At 36.0% G+C, this 22,472-nt stretch overlaps 1 protein-coding gene across 2 annotated transcripts in view; it reads left to right on the top strand.

Annotated features, from left to right (window-relative positions):
* Positions 1-16,150, top strand: part of GTF3C4 (general transcription factor IIIC subunit 4) — a 37,698-nt gene extending 21,548 nt beyond the window's left edge. For both annotated transcript variants that reach the window (XM_074210836.1, XM_074210837.1), the window contains exons 3-5: positions 167-297; positions 1,516-1,604; positions 6,494-16,150. In XM_074210836.1, coding sequence (XP_074066937.1) covers positions 167-297; positions 1,516-1,604; positions 6,494-6,558 — 285 coding nt within the window. In that variant the 3' untranslated portion in view covers positions 6,559-16,150. The remainder of the gene's footprint in view (positions 1-166; positions 298-1,515; positions 1,605-6,493) is intronic.
* The last annotated feature ends 6,322 nt before the right edge of the window (positions 16,151-22,472 follow it).

Raw genomic sequence — 22,472 nt, 5'->3', positions numbered from 1 at the left:
CTTCTTCCTTCTTGGGTACTATGGTTACCCAATAGATAATTATGTCTATCCTCTTTTCTTACGTTGGATTTTAAGTTGCTTTTTCTTTATTTTAATGAATTTTTTTTTCCTAAGGCATTTCGCTTTTAATTCACCTATTACCATAGCTTCTACTGTGTCTTCTTAGGTACTCATTGGGCACATCTCAAAGAAAATGAACAAACAAACTTTTCCTGAACATTGCAGCTTGTGTAAAGAAATCTTGCCCTTCACAGATCGTAAGCAGGCAGTTTGCTCCAATGGGCACATTTGGCTTCGGTAAGTAACTGTACCTCAGCTTGGTTTTCATAACTAATACTGCTTTTTGTAATTGTTGATTAATTTTTCCCCTGATAGACAAGTTGGAGCAAACAGCTTTCACTGTATTATCCACTAAAGGAAAATGTCATTCAATATAGTAGTTTATCTGTTTGGTAGGACCTGCCATTGACTTTTTCATCTATAGGCTTAAAATGAAATTTTCAAATTCATATGTGGTTTTCTTATTTGTTTGGTTAGGATTACTTTTGTTTGTAATTGACTTGCTCTCATTGTCTTTCAGTTTTACTATTTTTCAGAAATTGCGTTTTTAGAACATTAAAGTTACTGTGAATTTTATATTTTGAGCAGATTGGCTCTTTCACAAAAGACAGTTAACAAAAATGTAATTTCTAAATACTATCTGGGCACTTGTGATGTTTTACTATTAATTCTTCTCCAATTTTTCATTCAATATTGGAACAGTTTCCCTCCTTATTTTCCAGGAAATATTCTCTGAGAAATTTGGAATGACCCATTATACTGCACCATCACATTGTATCCTATCTTTTCTCATGCACTCTCATTTTGTTTATGCTATGTCTTTTGTGTGTTATTTGTTATTTAAATTTATCTGTATCCCACTCTTCACTTCTCCCCTTCTACTTTCCTCCTCCCTGTCCCTACAACTAACTCATAAACTTCTTCAAATAGAGATATTGACTAATAAAAATCACAATCTCAGGAGCGTCTAGAACACGCTTTTTGTATACTTTACAAATTTTTTAACATGAACCAAAGGATTTCATAGTCCAGCCATCAACAAGGTAGATTTTGAATTCTTTGCAGACAAGGCAATGATACCTGTGAATTAAAAGACAAATTGGAAAGACCCTGTCTTTCCATAGTTATCTTTCATCAGCATTATTTCTTTTGACTACTGTTGCCTAAGCATAACCTTCCATAAGCCTTTTGCTCATTAATCTTATCCTCTATACATAATAAGCCTTTTCCTTGGTATATGCCAAACAGATGGGGGTCACAATGAGCACAGTTTTAATGGATTCCTAGATGTTTCATTGAACTTGTGATTATTTTTGTTCTTTTATCTTGGTTCCTACCTTTTCAATATAATTAGCTGCCCATGGTGAACGTCCAACTAAATACCATACTTCTCTTAGAGTTTATTGGTTTGAATCTCATTTAAATTTCTTCTGGCAATACAATGTCTTCTTTCAGGTGCTTTTTAACCTATCAGTCCTGTCAGAGTTTGATCTACAGAAGGTGTTTACTTCATGACAGCATTGCACGACATTCAACTCCAGAAGGTGAGTGAGTGGTGTCTTCCCTGGTTTGGAAGAATGGGATTAAGAATGCTGGCAAAATGCCCATTCATCTGTATAACAACTCAGAATAATTTTCTATTATGCAGGCAAAGACTGAAAGAAGGAGTAATATTCTGCTCTATATAAAGTTGTTATTTAACCACAACTCTAATTAGAAAATGGTAATTGGAGAATACCTTGTCTAAGTATATATTACATTTACTATGTGAATCAAATAACTCTGTGGTTTACTGTGGTTAGTGATGCTATGTCCATAGACAATGGATTCACTCTAAAATATGACTTAGTTTGTATATGAACCATTATATTTCATTGATTGAATAAGGAAAGTTCAAATGAGAGTCTTAATAATGTTTCTTGATACAAAAATGACACTACCACTATCAGTAGGATAGTTACTTTCAATTGCTTTTCCGGCTTTTAGGAATTTGTGCTGGTTCATCCCTACTCCTTTTTCGTCTGTTCCTTGATCTAATTTTATATGTCTAGTTGCCCCCATTTATATGGGAAGATCATACAATATTTAAAAAAGGACTTCTAGGTTTTTTAGTACATATTTTTTTAAAAATATTTTTATAAGCATCTCTTCTATTGGAACAATTTTGTGCAAAAAATATTTTAAATCTCATAACAAATATGCATAGTACAGGAAAATAAATTCTCATATTGGTAATACAGAAAAATTCATTTCATTTGCATTTTGTCATTACTCCTTTATCTGGAGGTGGTCATTCCTCACTGCTTTATTTTATAATTTAATTAATCAAAATTCTAAATCTTTCAAAGTTGTTTTCTGCAATATTAATGTTTTTACCTGTGTATATTGTTCTCCTAACCCATTAATTTCACTCTGCAACTCTTCATGGAAGTCATTCTAGTTTCCTTTGAAACTATCCATTCCATTATTCTTTATGGCACAATAATATTCTGTTCCATTCATATGCCATAATTTGTTTGGTCATTCTCCAATATGTAGACATCTCCTTAGTTTCTGTTTATGGCTACTACCAAAAATCTGGTGTAGTTTTTTTTTTTTTAACATGTATGTGACTCCTTTTTTCTCTCGTTTTGATTTTTTAGAGTTTAGGCCTAAGATCTGTATAAGTATGTAACTTTTTCAGAATAGTTTTAAATTGCTTTCCAAAAATGACTGGACCAATTCATAGCCTCACCTACAATATAGTAGTTTATCTGTTTTTCCACAGTCCCTCCAACATTTCACATTTTTCTCAAGTTTTTTTATTTTCATTGTCAATTTGATGGCTATGAAGTAGGACTTCAGAGTTGCTTAAATTTGTATTTCTCTAATTATTAGTAATTTGGAACATTTTTATGTGGTTGTTGATAATTTGGATTTCTTCTTTTGAAAATTACCTATTCTTTGATCATTTATCTATTGGAAAGCAACTCTTAGTCTTATAATTTTAAATCAGTTCCTTTATATATCATATTTTAAGCTTATTTGCAACAGTTTTATTTTTCCTTATACAAAAAATGTTGAATGTTACAATTCTCAACTCTTAAAATGACTTACAAATTTGGTGTTCTACTGTCATGTGAGAACATTAAGGAAATCACAAAAATTAAAATAAATTAACTAGAAGCACAAATTTATAGGTTTTGAGTGCAGATTTTTGCAACTCAGTGGTGAGAAACTTAACTCCCATGATATTGGAGGATAATGATAGATTGGGGGGAAAACCTGGCTCTTCAGGCATGGTTTCAATATGTATTCCTGCTAGGATGGTAGTAAAATTTAATATAGTACCTGTAATAAACTCTTGCCATCCTCAAGAGAGAAATTCTGCAAGTCAGCTCTTTTAGATGCTGGAAATCTGACCTTTAGATAAACTATAGAACTAAACTGTATAGTCAAACAGCCAGATACTATATTGTTATATTATCAGTTCAGTTCTCTGTTTAAGTTAACTCGTAGCCTTACCTGTTTAAGTGTTTAGATCAAAGAAATATACAAGGTATGCTAAAATGCACACTAAGTGAACAACTGTCAACTTGAATACAAACTTCCTCAAGTTCAGATTTCTTTTCAAAGAAGATTTATTCCCATTTCATGAAGCTAACATGAGTGTATATTTGCCGAGGCAAATTTATACTTTGTGAATATTCATGCTATATCTGCTAAGCAGTCCATTTGGAAGCTGGACACTGGATGAGTTAGATACATCAGATTCCTACTTGATGATGATTCCTGTCTTTTAGAAGGTACAGAAAGAAGCCTGCATAGAATGACCATTTCAGATGGAATGCTTTCATTCAAGGAGAGCAATGATCCTCATTTTCATTGTGCTAGGTGCCAGGGCTCTTGTTTTTTTTTTTTTTCTGCCAGCAATACCAGAGTACATAGTAGTACATGGTGACATATAGGTTCTTTTTCATATCAATATCATACTTCGTGATAGAATTGAAATTGTTGTCATGAATGCCACAGGACCTCTGGACACTTGAACTTCTCATTGCCAGTAATAATGACCTGGTCATCAGGAAGTTTATAGCACTTCTCCAGAGAAGAGAATGAAGCAGTAGTCACCATCTCCTGCTTGAAGGTCCAGGGCAGCATAGTATATAGCTTCTCCTTGAAGTCATGAATAATTATCTTCCAGCTATGGTAGTGAAGCTTTTCCCCTCTTTCTGTTAGTATCTCATGAGATAATCTGTCAGCCTAATCTAGAGGAAGGATGGCATGGGGAAGGGCCTAACTTTTATAGATGGTCACAGTGTAGTTGATATTCTCAACAGAATCCATAACAATAGCATACAGGGATAACACAGCCAGAATACATGACTGAGGTGTTGAAGTCATTAAACATAATTTTCTATCATCTTCTCTCTGTTGGTCTTGGAATTTTTTGTAAGCAGAACAAGGTGTTCTTCAGGGACTATATGAAGTTCATTGTACAAGGTATGATGACAGGTTTTCCCCAGGTAATACAGTTGGTAGCAATGGATTATTTCAGATATAGGAGAACTCTTGTCTTGGACCTCATCATCAACATAACTGTCTTTCTGTCCCATTCCCATTATGACATCCTAATATTTTTGGCATATAATAATGGAGTAGAATAAGCCTGAAGAGAATAATCTCCAGCAAAGCCAGTTTTGCACATTCCAGAGCCATTGTTGATGATAATGTTGATGAGCATCAATTTCTTCTTCCATTTTTGTTTAATCTGAGACTGTACACTGTCCTAGTTAGAGAAATTAGAGCTGGGAGGAGGGGTAGGGAAGGAATGGAGACCAAAAAAAAAAAAAGGTCACCCAAAAAGCCTACAAAGTGCTGCTAGCTACTACTGAATGAATTTTTCTTATATATCTTGGAATTGAGACATTTTATCAGAAAAATATTTTTTTCCAAGTTATAGGTTTGCTTTCTAATTTTAATTGCATTTCAATTATTTATAAAAATACTTAATAATTTTATATGATCAAAATGGTCTGTTATATTCATGACCTTAAGTTATGTACGTGTTTTGAGTTTTTCTTGATAAATGTAATGAGATGCAGTAGATCCATACTTTTTTGATTCATTGGTGATTCACTTTAGCATGTATTCATTAAATAGTTTGCTAGTTTTAGGATGCAAAGGGCAATTCGTGCAGTGAATAAAGTACTGAATTTGGAACCAAGACTCATCTTCATGAGTCCAAATCTGACCTCAGCCACTAAACATGTAACCCTACGCAGGTCATTTAACCATTTGCCTCAGTTTTTCATCTTTAAAATGAGCTTGAAAAGGAAATGGCAAACCACCAAAATTACTCTAGTATCTTTGCAAAGAAAATCCCACATGGAGTTACTATCAGACATGACTGAAATGATTCAACAGCAATCACAGGTTCGGTTTTTTTTTTGTTTTTTTTTTTAGATTTTTGCAAGGCAAATGGGGTTAAGTGGCTTGCCCAAAGCCACACAGCTAGGTAATTATTAAGTGTCCGAGACTGGATTTGAACCCAGGTACTCCTGACTCCAGGGCTGGTGCTTTTATCCACTGCGCCACCTAGCCGCCCCTAGCAATCACAGTTTTCAGTGTATTTTTTGACCACAGAACAGGATTTTTTTAAGTAACCCAGGTTAATATCATTAGTAGTCTTTATTTATTTATTTATTTGGTTTTTCAAGGCAATGAGGTTAAGTGGTTTGCCCAAGGCCACACGGCTAGGTAATTATTAAGTGTCTGAGGTCAGATTTGAACCCAGGCACTCCTGACTCCAAGGCTGGTGTTCTATCCACTGGGCCACCTAGTCTCCCCTAGTTAGTAGTCTTTATTTAGCAACAACAGATATTTACTATTTTTTTTTATTTTTTGCAAGGCAATGGGGTTAAATGATATACCCAAAGTCACATAGCTAAGTATTACATGTCTAAGGCTGGATTTGAACTCAGGTCTTTCTGATTCCAAATATTTACTGTTGCATCCACTTCTGGGAGTTTTCTTTGGCAAAAATAGGAATACTGATCACCATAACTTCATTTTTTGCTATGAGCTGAACATATCTAAATTTTGTATGTAAGGAAGTAGGATTTTGTTGTGCTGAGTATATTTTTTAACATTGACTGCAATGAAAAATTCATAGCCTCTCTGAAAAACGTGTTTAAAGAGCTATAACAGAACTGAACAAAAAACTACTAGTTTAATTTATACAGAGCCACCTGTAAAAGTAAGTGTAAAATTTTGCCAGTTGAAATAAATGTATGATGGGTTAAAAGATTAGAGGAAGGGAAATGGCTTGTCTAAGGTCACCTAAATGGTTAGTTTCTAACTTCCTTGGTTTCTTCATTTCTTTTTTTCCCTATACTCTGCTGTCATGATTTACAAAATCTACATTTGATACCCCTTGTTTTCCTTTTCACAGATCCTGACTGGATAAAGAGATTATTGCAAGGCCCTTGCCCATTCTGCGACTCTCCTGTTTTCTGAATGACAGTCATGGGAAGATGGAAAAGGCAATTGTTTTGCTATAGAAAACTTTCTTTGCCTAGAAGAAAAAAAGTACAGGAGTTAACTTTGCCTATATAAAAGGAGAGATGCTGTCCTTATTCATATAAGTAGGACATTGGACACTTATATCTTAGAGGCTGATTTCCCTCTTGAGAGATGGAAGTGCATCTTTTTTAATATTTCTGTATAATGAGGATTTACTGAAGCATTTTTGAGATGACTAAAAAACCCCTCTTACTTAACGGGCACTCTTATTTGGCATGTGTCCTTTGATGGTAAACAGCCTGGACAATAATCATCTCTTTGTGTTTCTGGAAGCAGATGGTGTCTTCTGATCAGCTTGGAAAAGTACTTCTTGTAGGCCAAGTCAAACTGGCCCCTTTTCTTCTTTGGCAGGAATAGTCACCTGGATCTGGAGAGACCTTTTGTCTTCTGATGACTGGCTTTCCACAAGTCCTAGCACCCAGCATATCATCAAATATTGAAGTACCCTAAACTATGTACAGTTTTGTTTTTTCTTAGCAAGTGGCCTGCATGCCTGCTTTAACCCTTCAGAGGAAACAGAAATTAGCCTTTTAATTCTTATTTTCTTTCAAAATGAACAAAACATCTTTTGCCTTTTGTGGTAATACTGTGTTGAGACCAAAAGACTAAAATTGGTTTTGCTGTGCCAAAGGAGGATGGGGCTATTATTGGTTAATATTGATATATATAACATTTTTCAATTAGATATTCCTTCTATACATATATTCTGATCACATTAACCAGCTCTTAAAAATATACCAGAATTCCAAATATTCAGGATTCCCTATTTCATCCGGCTTTGGTTTTGAAGTAAATTTATTTAATTGTTTATATTCTAGGTTCTTTGTTTTCTTTGAGGGAAAGAAAACCACTATTTTATTAACATTATTTTTAGTATTTTTGATTTTGTGCATTTCTGAGCAACTTTTTTAATCCAAGGGAGGGGTGTAATAAAGATGATCAAAGAGAATTCCTAATTAAAGGCAAGGCAGCTAAGGAACGGATATTCTTGTTTGGGTTGCACTGATGCCAAATGTATGTTCAGTCTAATTGAATAGAGCCAGGTAACTTGTACCAGATACAAAATTTCTATATTCTTGTAATATAAACCAGAGTAATAAAATAATATTTGCCCTTCTTAAAACTAGAAATGGGATTTCTGGAATCATGGTAGATATAGATATATATATATATATACACATATATATATATACACATATATATATATATGTAAATTGAATCATTGGCTCTGGATTTGGTCCATATTTCATTTATTTTGAGGTGGCTCGTACTTGTGTGGAAAAATGGATGGGAACAGTAAACATTTCTTTAATCAAATGCTGTTGATAATATTGTTACCTGTTTCTACTATAAATCCCATTTTTTTTTCCTTCCTCCAGTTTGATTCATGGAAGATTATCTAATTTTGGTCATTTGATTCAGTTCCGCAATATTGTTTTTAGCTATAAGCAATACAGAGTTATGTTCTGTACCCATTTTGACTAATTTGTGTCAGAGAGCAGAGCATTTGAGGCATTCCAGGTGTTATCTCTAGAGGCAAAAAGATCCCCATGATATCCTTCTATCTAACATACTAGATTTTAATTCCTGGCCTTGATCTCTTGCTCACTGAACTTTTCTCCTTCTTGTCTGTCACTTTGGGAGTAGTCCTAAGAAGAATGTTTTATTAATAAGGTTTTAGGATCCCAAATAATGTGATTCACAGGAGAGAGAATTGAGTAGCAGCAAAGTTCTTTAAAAAAATACAAAGGTTGAGGAAGCAGTAGTATGGCTGAAGTGCCTACAGTATTTTTTTTTTTCACTTGGCCACCATAAGAATCATGTTCCTAAGGAAATTAAGTCAGACCATGGCCAGAAATCCTTGTTTAGTTTGGTACAAACTGGTTTATTAGTAAGTGGCCAGCTCTTACCATATTATTAAGTGCCATTTAAAATATTGACATTTAATTTTTATTTAAAATGTGTCTAATTGTCATTGTATTTAATGAACTATGTTTTCTGCAGTACAAGAAACCAAGTGAAAGAGGGTCTCAAATTCCTTTGTGTAAGCTATTTTAGAAGGTTTTGTCTAAGTTGGAGATACCACAAACAAATCGAATAATATATATGACAGATCATAGCGTTAATTCTCCTTCAGTGGAGCCTTATCTAATGAGAATCTTGCCTCATCTGGGAAGCCTGCTAACCCAAGGGATTGTTGAATCGTAGGGAGGAAAGAGATTTGATTAATAGTCCACCATTATTTAGCATTATAATGAACCCATGCTACTAAATGTTCTCTTCCAAGGAAGAGTCAGTTCACCCCCACAGGATCACTGAAGGACAAACTGGCATTGCTGCCAAGTCTTTGGGATTACTTTCAGATTCTTATATCAGTAAAACTTTTGAAAATAAATGTTGGGGTGAACCCAAATATTGACCTGGAATATCGATCATATATGTTAAATTGTTTACAGAGAATGTGAGTTTGAAACAAACCTGTTCTATGTGGTCGTACTAGAATCTGGCTCAAATGTGACTGTATTATAACTGTATTTCAGCACTGAAGAAGGTACTGGAGGTGATAACTGCCTCATTGCATTTAAAGTGCACTAGCAAAGATGACACAAAACTAGACCTTTCATTTGAAACACTGTTGCATTTTGGGAGTCTGATATCCACATATGTATCACATTTTTTCTGCCTGAGGTTAATTTGTCCCTATTATCCTAGATAAGTAATTGATAGCTTGTTATGCTTGATATTCATTCTGAAATCCTCATGTGTCCACCACTCAGACTTCAAAAAAACTCTACCTAGTATTATATCTGCCAAAAGTACCAATTATTTTTCATTGTCAGAAGTTATTAGAAGCATTGACGATGTTAGTGGTTGAATGTGACATTTTTCTTCCTCTCCCCCTAAGTAGTTTATCAGAATATTAATGTTGTAGCATGTGGGTTGGATATATTAGCAAACTTAACAGGTTAATTAGGTTAAAACAATGTAATGGGATAATGATTAAATATTAAATTGCATTCTATTATAACTGTAATAGCCTCAGATAAGACTATAGGGATGGTGACACTTAACTAGTGCTTGTTAAGAGACCTAAACTGAAATGATGGATTTGTAGAACATCTGCTCAGATTGTAGCAGTTGTACTATCTGTTGAATTGATGATTAATTCCTCCCTGGATGAACTAGTGGCATTGATTGCTTTCCAAAAGGGCCATAACCATCTTGCCCGCTGCTGATTCCCTCTGCTCTTTTCTTCATTCCTCCAAAGAATTCCTTAACTTTTAGGTTTTGTAGCCAATGTAACATAAAAATTCATAAATCTAGCTAAATAATTCCTAAGTTTTTTTAATATGATAAAAGAATTTCAAAAACAAAGTCATGTGTAATAAAAGTTCTTCCCTCTTTTATATAACTATAATTCAATAGCAATATTTCTTTGGGGGGGTGAGGAATTCATTATTAACTTAAATTTCCTCTAATACAAATACAAATTTTTTCCAAATCATGGTTGATGTATTATCCTTTCCTGAAGTATTTATATTTTAACTAGGGAAATTGCAATTATCAGGGCCAGACTAGGGTGGGAATTCAGAGCCTATTGGTAGCTGCCTAAGCAGCCAGACAGTCAGTTCCTTACCTGTACCTAGTGTACTAGAACATTATCCCCTTGGAGAATGATTATGGGTTAGGTTGAACCTCTTCTTCCTTAATAAAAGAGAAGAAGCTAAAAATGAAGATGCCAATTTGCAGTTGTTTAGTATAAATCCCTAAATGAAGATGGGATTCCTTCCATTGGGCTAAAGAGGCTGTGATACCTGGGTGCTGAGTTGTGAAGAATTAAGGTGCACACAGGAAAGAAGATACATCTGAGGTATAGGATGGAGGAGTAAGAATAGCCAAAAATTGAATAAACAAACCTGAAGTGATGAATCAAAAGAACAGGAGCCTCTAAGGAGGATAATATCATAACTAAGGCCGGAAATAATATTGAACAGAACACGCCAAGAAGGTTAGACACCCACTTAGTTGGCAAGTGAGCTATCTTTCCACAAGTAGCCAAGGATTGGGGTTAGAGTGGACTATAAAACCAGCCGGGGCCTGCTTCTGTCCTTTATGCCCATGTGACTTCGGACAGGTCATTTCACCTTTCTGGTCCTCAGTTTTTTCCATCTGTAAAATAAAGGAATTGGATTAAATAACATCTAAAGTCCCTTCCATCCATAATTAAAAAATGTGATCTAAAGAAGCTCTTAAAAGTAATATTGTCAGAAGACTTGGTATACTGATAGTGTAGCTGGGTCCTATCTTCAAATAGGAAATAGTGACTTTTTCTCCTTGTCACTTCATGACAGTATAACAATTACTATAGTTTGAGATATTTTCCTTGTCAACAGGGTTAATGGTGTTCACATTGTGAAACTAATCTTTAAGTATCCCTCTTGCCTCCAAAAAAAAAAATCTGTTCTATCTTTCTCTCCCATAGCTTCAGAGCTTAGACTATACAGATGATTAAAATGACTTTTTTACAAATGGCCTGCTTTGATTTTTTTAAAGAAAGAGTTTATTTTTGTTTTGAGTTTTACAATTTTTCCCCCATTCTTGCTTCCTACCCCCCACAGAAGGCATTCTATTAGTGTTTACGTTGGTTACATGTTATACATTGATCTCAGATGAATGTGATGACAGAGAAACCATATCCTTAAGGAAGAAAAACAAAGTATGAGATAGTAAAATTACTTAATAATGCTTTTTTTTTCTAATTTGATGGTAATAGTCTTTGGTCTTTGTTCAAAGTCCATAATTCTTTCTCTGGATACAAATGGTATTCTCCATTGCAGATAGCTCAAAATTGTTCCTGGTTATTGCACTGAAGGGATGACTGAGTCGTCAGGGTTGATCATCACCCCCATGTTGCTGTTAGGTTATACATTGTTTTTCTGGTTCTGCTCATCTCACTCAGCATCAGTTCATGTAAATCTTTCCAGGCTTCCCTGAATTCCCATCCCTCCTGGTTTCTAATAGAACAATAGTGTTCCATGACATACAATATACCACAGTTTGTTAAGCCATTCCTCAACTGGCAGACATTCACTTAATTTCCAATTTTTGCCACTACAAACAGGGCTGCTATAAATATTTTTGTACAAGTGATGTTTTTACCCTTTTTTATCATCTCTTCAGGGTATAGACCCAATAGTGGTATTGCTTGATCAAAGGGTATGCACATTTTTGTTGCCCTTTGGGCATAATCCCAAATTGTTCTCCAGAAAAGTTGGCTGAGTTCACAGCTTCACCAACAATGTATGTGTCCCAGATTTCCCACATCCCTTCCAACATTGATTATTGTCCTTTCTGGTCATATTGGCCAATCTGAGAGGTGTGAGGTGGTATCTCAGAGAAGCTTTTAATTTGCATTTCTCTAGTAAGTAATGATTTGGAGCAATTTTTCATATGACTGGATTGCTTTGATTTCTTCATCTGTAAATTACCATTGCATATCCTTTGACCATTTGTTGATTGGGTAGTGGCTTGTTGTTTTGAAGATTTGATTGAGTTCTCTGTATATTTTAGAAATGAGTCCTTTGTCAGAAATATTAGTTGCAAAAAATATTTCCCAATTTACTATATTTCTTTTGATCTTAGTTACAGTGGTTTTGTCTGTGCAAAAGCTTTTTAATCTAATGTAGTCAAAATTATCTAGTTTTGAATGATGTTCTCTATCTCTTCCTTGGTCATAAACTGTTTCCCTTTCCATAGATATGACAGGTAAAACTACTCCTTGATCTTCTAGTTTGCTTATAATATTGTTTTTTTTGTCTAAATCCTGTATCCATTTGGATTTTATCTTGGTATAAGGTGAGAGGTGTTGGTCTAATCTAAGTTTCTTACATACTAACTTCCAATTTTCCCAACAGTTTTTAATTGAAGAGAGCGTTTTTTTATCCCATTCTGCTCTGAGTTGTTTTTTTTTTTTTTTTTTTTAGGTTTTTGCAAGGCAAATGGAGTTAAGTGGCTTGCCCAGGGCCACACAGCTAGGTAATTATTAAGTGTCTGAGACCTGATTTGAACCCAGGTACTCCTGACTCCAGGGCCAGTGCTTTATCCAATGCGCCACCTAGCCGCCCCTTCTGAGTTTTTTAAAGACAATGACCCCTATAAGTCATTGTATGCCTTCCTCAAATCAGTATATATTTATCTAGTACCTGTTTTCCTTGGTTAACTAGTGAGCCTTGGTGAATTTCTTGAGAATCTATTATCTCCTAAGAAATTACTGGATTAGTAATTAGATATTTAATAGTTGTTAAATGATTTTTTTTTTAAATTTACTTAAGGCAGTAGGGTTAAATGAATTGCCTAAAGTCACACAACTTGGCAATTATTAAGTGTCTAAGACTGGACTTGAACTCAGGTCCTCCTATCTTTAGGGCTGGTGCTCTATCCATTGCGCTACCTAGTTGCCTCCATTGCTAAATGATTCTAACAAATTAATGAATACACTCTTAGTTAATAGTCTCACATTTAGAATTATGAGTATAGTTTGCATTTTCAGGGTGGCAGAACTGGCATGTCATGAAGCTAAAACAGTATTTTTAGGTCAGTGTAAATTGCTTCAAGGCTGATGAAATTACAATTTCCCATCTACTTCCTTCCCATACCCCATAATTTGTGATTTATGAAAGTCCTTAAAAAGTTTAAGAATTTATACTATAAGATAGAGTTTAGAATTCTGTTTATGTTAGAGTTTATGTTTATAGTTCTGTTTATGTCCAATGCAGAACCAAAGGGTCTCTTCTGAGAAAGACTGAAGATTCTCAGAATATTATTAGCTCTTTTATGGGGAACAGATGCAAAGTCAATATTTCAGACCCATTATGTCCCTCTGACAGTCATCTTTTTTTCCTTACATAATATCTATTTCTATAAGTGCTTCTAGGTTTGCAAAGCATTTTTAATCTGTCATCTCATTTGATTCTCAAAATAGCCCTGTGACATAAATACTATTATTATTCCCAATTTATAGATGAGGAAACTGACGATCAGAGATTATGACTTGGCCAGGGTCGTACAGAATTCCTGAGGTGGGATTCAAAACCCAGGTACTCAACTCCTAGACCAATCCTCTGTCCATTTGGCCATGCCTTAATGTTCCTGAAAAATTTTGCATCAATTTTTATAAATATAAACTGTTTCTAAGTTCTGTAGGGGAACTAGATAAGGAACCTGGTGAATTAATCCTCTTATAATATGAATACAATTGCTTGCTTTCTATTTTAAATTCAGGGTTTTTTAATCTTGGGTTTTCTTCAAATACTTTGACATTTTAATCCATAGGAAGGCCTCCTGACATTGGTGATTCATTGGGACAGTTCTTACCTCTAAGGAAAGAGACTTCCATTTTATTTTCTGACAGTGTAAAAAACAGCAAGAAGTATGAGCTTTCAATTATATGGTTTGGGGGGACTTTTGGGGGTGGGGGTTGAGAGTTAAATTTATTTGGGTAGAGTTGGAAGAAAACATCAATCAGTTGCCTTATAAACCCACTTGGATTTTCTGTGCTCCAGCTTATTGTAAATGGGGAATGTTCCTGTCTGTCTACTTCCCAAATTTGTGTGAAAAAAAGGTCCAAACAATAAATTATATGTCTTGAAAATTGTGAAGTGTTATACCAATGTAAAGTATTATTTAATCATATAATTTTATTGCTGAAACTCTCATAAGAAATTTGGATGGAGAGGAACCCTAGAGATCATTTAATTCACTGACTGGCCCCTTCATTTTAAAGAAAAGGATGCAGTTGACCAGCTCTAAGCAACATGAGGAAATGGTGGTTTAGAATTAAAATCTAGTATCAAGTTTGTCACTTGGAAAGCAATAAGTAATTGTGAACTAAATTTTGAGAATGGATTTGAATCTTAGGTTGACTTTTTTTTAGATTTTCCAAGGCAATGGGGTTAAGTGGCTTGCCCAAGGCCACACGGCTAGGTAATTATTAAGTGTCTGAGGTCAGATTTGAACCCAGGTACTTCTGACTCCAAGGCCAGTGCTCTATCCACAGCGCCACTTGGCCACCCCTAGGTTGACTTTTAAGATACAAAAAAGTTTTAGAGTTTGGCTCTTGTCAGCAATTAAGTATAACTAAAATTCTGCAGTTGTTTACTCCTTACCAGCCTCAGCCTACCAGTCTTCTAGAAGTTAGACTTAATTGTATGTATACCCTTGGAAGCAGGGAAAAGGCATATCTGTTAGTTAAGGGGAAGAAAGACTGGTGAATGTTTTTATATTGATTTATAAGGTTCTTATAAATAGTGCCAAGTGAAGAGTAGGCACTCCCAAAATGTCTTTGGTCATTAAATTTAGCAGCACCAGAAGGAGTTGTGGATTTGACACTGGAAGACCTGGATTCAAATCCCAGTTCTTCTATTGACTGAAAGCCATTTTCCCTCAATAAATCTGTATCTTCTGTAAAATGAGGGGGTTAGACTAGATGGCCTTCTAAGGTCTCTTTGGGATTGAAATTGTATGATCCCGTAAACCTTATTTGGAATCGTGATGAATGTTCTAAGAATTGTTGCACTTATGTGTTTGATCTATTTGTGTTTGGCACAAATATTCTTTCACATGCAAGAAAGGTAAATACCAAAATCCTTGAAGACATTACAGTTTAGAAAACCCAGACTGTATGTATATAACGATACATAATGAATTTTTCATTTAAATCAGCACCTGTACTATTCTTCAGTTATGTGCTCAGCTTTGGGTACAAAGTATCTATGAATATTTTTACACTAATTTTCAAGCAGATGGAAGGTTCATCAGAAATCTTAGGGGTTTGGAAGAAAAATGTTCTTACATCCTTACAGTTGGGTTTAAATAAATATTATTTTTCTGAATAATAGGACTTGGGAGTGGGGGGAGAAAGAGTGACACTTTCTATACTTTATTATTATTTAAAAAACAATTCTTTATTAAGAATAATATCACCAACTAATGTTGGGAATATCCTTCGTCCAAAAAAAAAAGACTCAGTGATGCTTTAAGTCTTTATTTAAATGTGTATATGTAAAAAGTGTGAATTAATAAATTGTAAGCTACTTGAGGGCAGGGAACATTCATTTTTTTAAATCCCTCCAAGCACTTAATATAGAACCTTGCACATAATTAACACTCATTAAATTTTTGTTGAATGAATTTATCTTTGTCACCTTCATGGTGAAGCATAATTCACTTTTTTTCAGTGCTTTCAACACTACAATTAATGACTAGAAGAGGACTAAAGTCTCACTTTTCAGAGTCAGACATCTGTGATTGACAGTCACAATAACATTTGACAGAGATGTGGATTTAGCAATATTTACTCCTGGAAAAAATACCTTGACACATTCATGGTCTAGGCTATTTAATACTTGGGAAAAGTTTGGAGTCAGGAAGATTGTGGGTTAAAAAAAAAACCCTATGGCACTATTTTTATTTATTTCCTTGAAGAGCAGACCCAATTAGAGAATCTATTCCTTACAACCCCCCCCCCCCCCCCAAAAAAAGGACAACAGAACTTTTCTTGTGCCTAAAATGTTTGGGCACTTCTTTGCCAGGCTGATTGTAGGGTCATTCATTCTATTTGCTTATTCTTCCATCTTGGATTCACTTCCATATCCTATATATGATTCTGGTATTGGAGTCAAAGTTGCTGTGAATATTTGGTGCTGTACATAATGGCAATTTTGTAAACATAATGCAATATCTCATGTTGTGTTTTGTATACAGACCCAGTAGTATTGTTAATCCTGCCCTCTTTTTTTATTCAAAATAAATAAATAACCAAATTCTTTGTATTTTTATGTATGTGTTTTATGGGGTTTGTGTGCCTTGGAGTGATGTTTTAATCTATTTAGCCCTCAACTTCACCAAAATGAAGGGAGAATTGGAAGTTCATTGTGCACAGTAACAGTCATGTTGTAATGATGATGATCAACTGGAAGACTTGGCTACTGTAACAATACAGTAATCCAAGACATTCTCTTTTTTTTTTAAGATTTTCTAAGGCAATGGGGTTAAGTGGCTTGCCCAAGTCCACATGGCTAGGTAAGTATTAAGTGTCTGAGGCCGGATTTAAACTCAGGTACTCCTGACTCCAAGGCCAGTACTCTATCCACTGTGCCACCTAGCTGCCCCAATCCAAGGCATTTTCTAAGGATTCAATGGTGAAAAAAGTCCCAATCATCTCCAGAGAATTTAAATATATATATATATATATATTTATATATATATATTATATATATTATATATGTATATATATATGCACATACATATATGTAGATAAATGCATCTCTGAAATTTTTGTATATGTGTACGCATATTTGCATGTATAAAGTAGTATCAAAAAACTGAAAAACTTGGAAATAACATCTATATGTATGTATATACATCTAGATATCTTGATACAGATATATAGAGAACATTCATGTTGAATCTTAGAAGATAGAACACTAAAATAGTATTTTGTGGCTTGGTCATGGATTGTCTATGTGATTGCAGCTGAGAGACAAATTTATGTGCTTTAAAACTACTTGGAGGTTCCCCACCCTGCCCTCACACAAAACAGTGATATTTTTGCTTTCAATCTTCATTTCATTTGGGGAGGAAAGAAAAGGGGATGCATGAAATTTTCATCTTCGATGAAAATCTAGGATCTGCTTATAGCTTGACTAGCTGATGACCTAGATAGATCTCACAGTGGATAGAGTGCTAGCTCTAAAGTAAAAAAAAAAAAAAAAAAAAAAAAAGCCTAAATTCAAATCTGACCTCAAACAATTACTCCTAGCTATCAATCTGGGTGGACCATTTTAATCTCTGCCTGCCTCAGTTTCCTCAACTGTAAAATGGAGATATTAACCATACCTACCTCAAAGCTGTTGTGAGGATCAAAAGAGATAATATAATCTAAATAAATGCTTTAAAAACCTTAGAACACTATATAAATTGCTCATATATTATGAGCTGCTGTTAAAAAACAAATACACTAATACTCTGTTGGTGTTTGCTTTTGCTGATACTGGAGTGGTTTATAAAATGGGGTTAAATGATTTGCCCGAGAACTAAGTAAGTGAACTCACAGAGATGAGACTTGGAGAAAGCCAAAATGGCTGAGAAAGGGTAGTAACTCACCTGAGTTCTCCATGAAACCACTCCAAACACATCTTTAAAATGCCATAAAACAATTCCTGGACCATCGGAACCCACAAAAGAGCAGGGAGAAATAATTTTCCATTCAAAGACAATTTAGAAGTTCAGCAAGAAAGGTCTGTCAGGAGCACAGCTACAGCCCCAGGAAACTAGGAACAGGTCTTAGGAGCCATTGAATCAGCAGGAGTTATGGCAGCTGCTTCTTTAGCTCTCAAATAAAATGGTGCCAAACAATTGGTCAGAAGATTACAGGGCTTCCTGAGTCAGGCAGGACTCTCTTGTTTTGCCAGTACTCTGATCCAAGTCTTAAGTCCTGGGTGGCAGACCTAGAGCAAGGAGGAAGACTCGAACCCCAGATGTGAGACAGGGACACTTGCTATAGTGCTTAAGGTTACTCACAGACCAAAAGAGTAGTATACACACTTCTTAGATTATGCCACCTTCGGGGTGTCTAGGTGGTGCACTGGCCCTGGGAGTCAGGAGTACCTGGGTTCAAATCCGATCTCAGACACTTAATAATTACCTAGCCCTGTGGCCTTGGGCAAGCCACTTAGCCCCATTGTCTTGCAAAAACCTAAAAAAAAAATGCCACCTTGGAAGAACTGAAAATTTATGAATTCCTAGAAGTGTCTCTGAAAACTGATGATGGAGACAATGCAACCCCCCCACCTTGTTGCCAATTACTAAAGATTTAGAGACAAGACAAGATTTAAAGCCACTGAAAAGGCCAAGGAATTTGCACGCTTTCTTAAAATTCTCAGGATTTTATTATAGCAAATTATTACAAATATACAGATTAAAACTCCGAGAAAGGTGGCAACCACTTTAATAGGCTAAGTGAAGTTTGAGTGAAAGAGAGAGAGAGAGAGAGAAGCAGGCAGCCATGAGGCATGGAGGAGGCCCATGGTGCTCCAAGTGGCTTAAGAAAGGGTGAGAAAAACCTATCCTGCTGTAGTTAAAGAAGAAGGAAAAAAGAGAAGAAGCTCTGGTGCTTCCTGTTAAATTCTCTTCTGTGGTAGGTTGGGCAAGGAGTGGTGCTTGGAGAATGATCTTACACCTTGGGCTGGGTATCTTCCAATGACAGACTACATACAGGTCCCTTCCTGTCCCAAGGTGCACAAACCTCTAAATTCAACATGTCATTTCTGGTCACAGCAGCGTCATGCTGGTCCTTCCTGTCTCAAGGTTAAGTGAAGGGGAAAATGGGGGACAAGATACAAAATGACAGGGTCAAGGGGAGACAGGACACAATCAACAGGGTCATTTTGCATCTCAGGAACAAACCGCCCTCCACAATTAACATTTTAATAGCACTAAAGCTACATTCATAATTCTCTGCATCACCCTCACCCTGAAAACAGAGCCCCGCTTTAGCAGAGTTAAAAATCAAGAAATAGACTTGTTTCAAACAATAAAAAAAATTCTGATCATAAGTTACTAAAGTACAAGGAGGATCAAAACACAGAAGTCAAAACACTACACAAAACTCCCAAGAAGAATGTGAATAGGCTTCAGGCCATTGAAAGGGCTCAAAAAGTATTTTAAAAATCAAGTTGTAAAAGAAAATTTTGAAAGAGAAAGATGCAAAAAAATCATGAAAAATGAGTCAATGAATTTGATAAGGGAGACAAAAGAAAGTACTGAAGAAAAGACCGCCTTACAAAGTAGACTAGGTCAAATGGTGAAAGAGGTACAAAAAGTCAATGAGAAAAAGAATGCCTTAAAAAGCAGAGTAGCCAAATAAGTCAAAAATTCATTAAAGAAAATAATTCCTGGGGGCGGCTAGGTGGCACAGTGGATAAAGCACTGACCCTGGAGTCAGGAGTACCTGGGTTCAAATCCAACCTCAGACACTTAATAATTACCTAGCTGTGTGGCCTTGGGCAAGCCACTTAACCCCATTTGCCTTGCAAAAACCTAAAAAAAAGTAAAATAATTCCTTAAAAATTAATTAGAATTAAGTAAAGGGAAGCTAATGACATGAGAAATCAAGAAATAATAAAATTAAACCCAAAGAATGAAGATGAGTCTTCCTGACTCCAGGTCCAGCTCTCTATGCTACCCAGCTGCCCTGTTTTCAGACTAAACATCTCATATCTCATTTAAGATCACTATGGTTGCTTTCCACATAATGGAACTTGAAACCAAAAAGTGGCCTCTGATGGGGAGGGGGAGGACCATCAAGTATATGACTATCCCTTAGCTACACCCCAAATCTAATGATTTTTTTATGGTTCAAAACACTTTCCTCACCAACAACAAACCTGTGATAGTTTAACTGTATCATCACTCTAATGCTCAGGTGCATCACAAAGTGATCCTGGTTCTGCTTCAGTGTCCTGGATTTTTCACGTAAACTGATACTGGTGATGTTCTTTTGATTATCATTAGATCTTGTGATGAGAAAAAAAAAGAATGTTGGTTCACTAATGGCTTAAAAAGGAGGCAAAGCTACATTTTCAGGTAAATCACAGAATCTTAGTGATGGAAAGATTTCAGAGATCACCTAGTCTGAGTGGGATAAAGTCTGAGATTTCTTCAGTAGAATATTATAGATTGGAGAATAGTTAAATATGTGCCCCTCCTCCCTTGACAAAGCAATCTCTGGGATATTGGTAAAGAGTCAACCCCACCCTATCTGTTGAAGTCCAGAGGACCATTCAATTCCTGGGGTTGAAGAGATAATCTGGTTTCGGTTTGAATTTTATGCTCTTTTCCCTAGATTAGTTTGCCAGTCTAGATTGTAAAACCACATTCCTCATTAACAAGGGTGGGTCAGTGGGGGGAGGGGCCGGAATCGAGTTAGGATAAATGTGATTCTAGGGCCTTTTGCTTTTGCCTCAATCTCTGAATAAAGCTTTCTCTTCATACCTTGAGAGATCTCCAAAATTTATTTAAGTAGCATTTGACCCACACATAACCAACACCTAAGAATCTCTCCAACCATATTTTTGATAGATGATCTTTCAGTTTCCCCTGAGACTTTTTTTATGGGAGGGGGGGATTGGGGAGCAGGGCAAAACTAATACTTCTTTAAGTATCTTATTCTCCTAAGCAGTTCTTGGTAAGTTTTTCCTTTAGATCAAGCTTCAATCTGCCTCTACAAGTTCTGCTCATTGTTACAGTTCTGCCCTGGTGAATCAAACAGAACAAATTCAGTTCTCCTTCTGGATGTCCCTTAAAACACACTGTCCAACTTCCAGCCAAGATGGCGGAGAGGACAGGCACAGTTCTAAAGTCTCCTGATCTTTCCCCATCTATTATATGAAACAAACCTCTTAACAGAAATCTGATCCACAAAACCCAGAAAGAAAAGCCAGGAAAAAGAACATCTACCTCAGGATTTGTCTTCTGTAGCTTTGGGTGAGTTCGGGTGGGTGAGTCTGGGCTCAGAGGGCAGATCAGCCCAGGATCAGCCAGATTAGTGGCTGAATTGGAGCCAGGGAGTCTGAGGGCCCGAGAGATGGATCAGCGGTAGGGCTAGACTTCGAGGTTTGAATCAACTAGGGAGCAGAGGCACTGGTGTTGACCCTCTGGAATTTGCTGACAGGGCTAGGGGGAGAGTTCTGGTGCAGGAGAGCTTTGGACACCATCCCTGGGCTCCTCTGGTCTGAGGAACTCCAAGTCCACGCCTCCATTGCAGCTGAGGCCTCTTCCCAGAACAAACAACTTCAGACTATTTCTGCCTCAGGCAAAGGTGTATGAGCAGAAGAACCAGCTCAGCTGATAATAGGGAGAGGAATGACCTCACCCCAGGGTAAAGCCCATCATTGATTGAAGGCAAAAGGATTCAATAGCCCCTCCCTTCAAACTAAAGGAGAAGGCCTCAATCAAGGTCACAGACACACCAGAGAAAGCAACCAGCACCTCCTACTGGCCAGCCAGAGAAATTACACTCAGTGAGTAAAGCCTCTAGTGATCCCAACACCAAGCCCCTGTGAACCAGCCCCTCCCCAACTCAAGGTCTTAGCAAAATGAAAAAGGGTCAGCAGAAAGGTGGATCCACAGAAAAATTCTTGGAAGGAAAGGAGCCTAACTCAGAGAGACCTAGAACCTTTGAGGAGAATATGATCTGGTCTCCAGTACAGAAAGACTCCCTTGAAGAAATAAGGAAGGAGTTTAAAAATAAATTGGAAAATTTGGCAAAAGAAACCCAAGAAAAGAGTAATACCTTACAACAAGAAAACAAATCCTTAGAAAATACAATTGGACAAATACAAAATGAGAATAAATCTCTCAGATCCTCAATTGGGCAAATGCAAAAAGAAAATAATTCTCTCAAAACCTCAATAAGTCAAATAGAAAAAAGTAGACTCAACCAATTGGAAAAGGAATTGCAAAAGGTTAATGAAGAAAACTCCTCCCTAAAAAAAAGAATGGAGTCTGCAGAAACTAATGACTTCATGAGACAGCAACAGCCTGTCAAACAAAATCAAAAAATAGAAAAAAATAGAAGAAAATATAAAATACCCCATCAGCAAAACCACTGACCTCAAAGATAGGTCAAGAAGGGGCAACCTGAAAATTATTGGACTTCCTGAAAACATTGAAGAGGAAAAAAAAGCCTGGACTTAATATACAGGATCTAGTGATGGAAAATTGCCCTGATATCATGGAACCAGAGGGCAAAGTAGTTACTGAAAGAATACATTGATCCCTTCCAGAAA

Source organism: Macrotis lagotis, chromosome 1 (assembly GCF_037893015.1).
Source record: "Macrotis lagotis isolate mMagLag1 chromosome 1, bilby.v1.9.chrom.fasta, whole genome shotgun sequence".
NCBI lineage: Eukaryota > Metazoa > Chordata > Mammalia > Peramelemorphia > Peramelidae > Macrotis > Macrotis lagotis.
The sequence above is the reverse complement of the archived record's forward strand: the minus strand, read 5'-3'. Positions and strand labels throughout refer to the sequence as shown.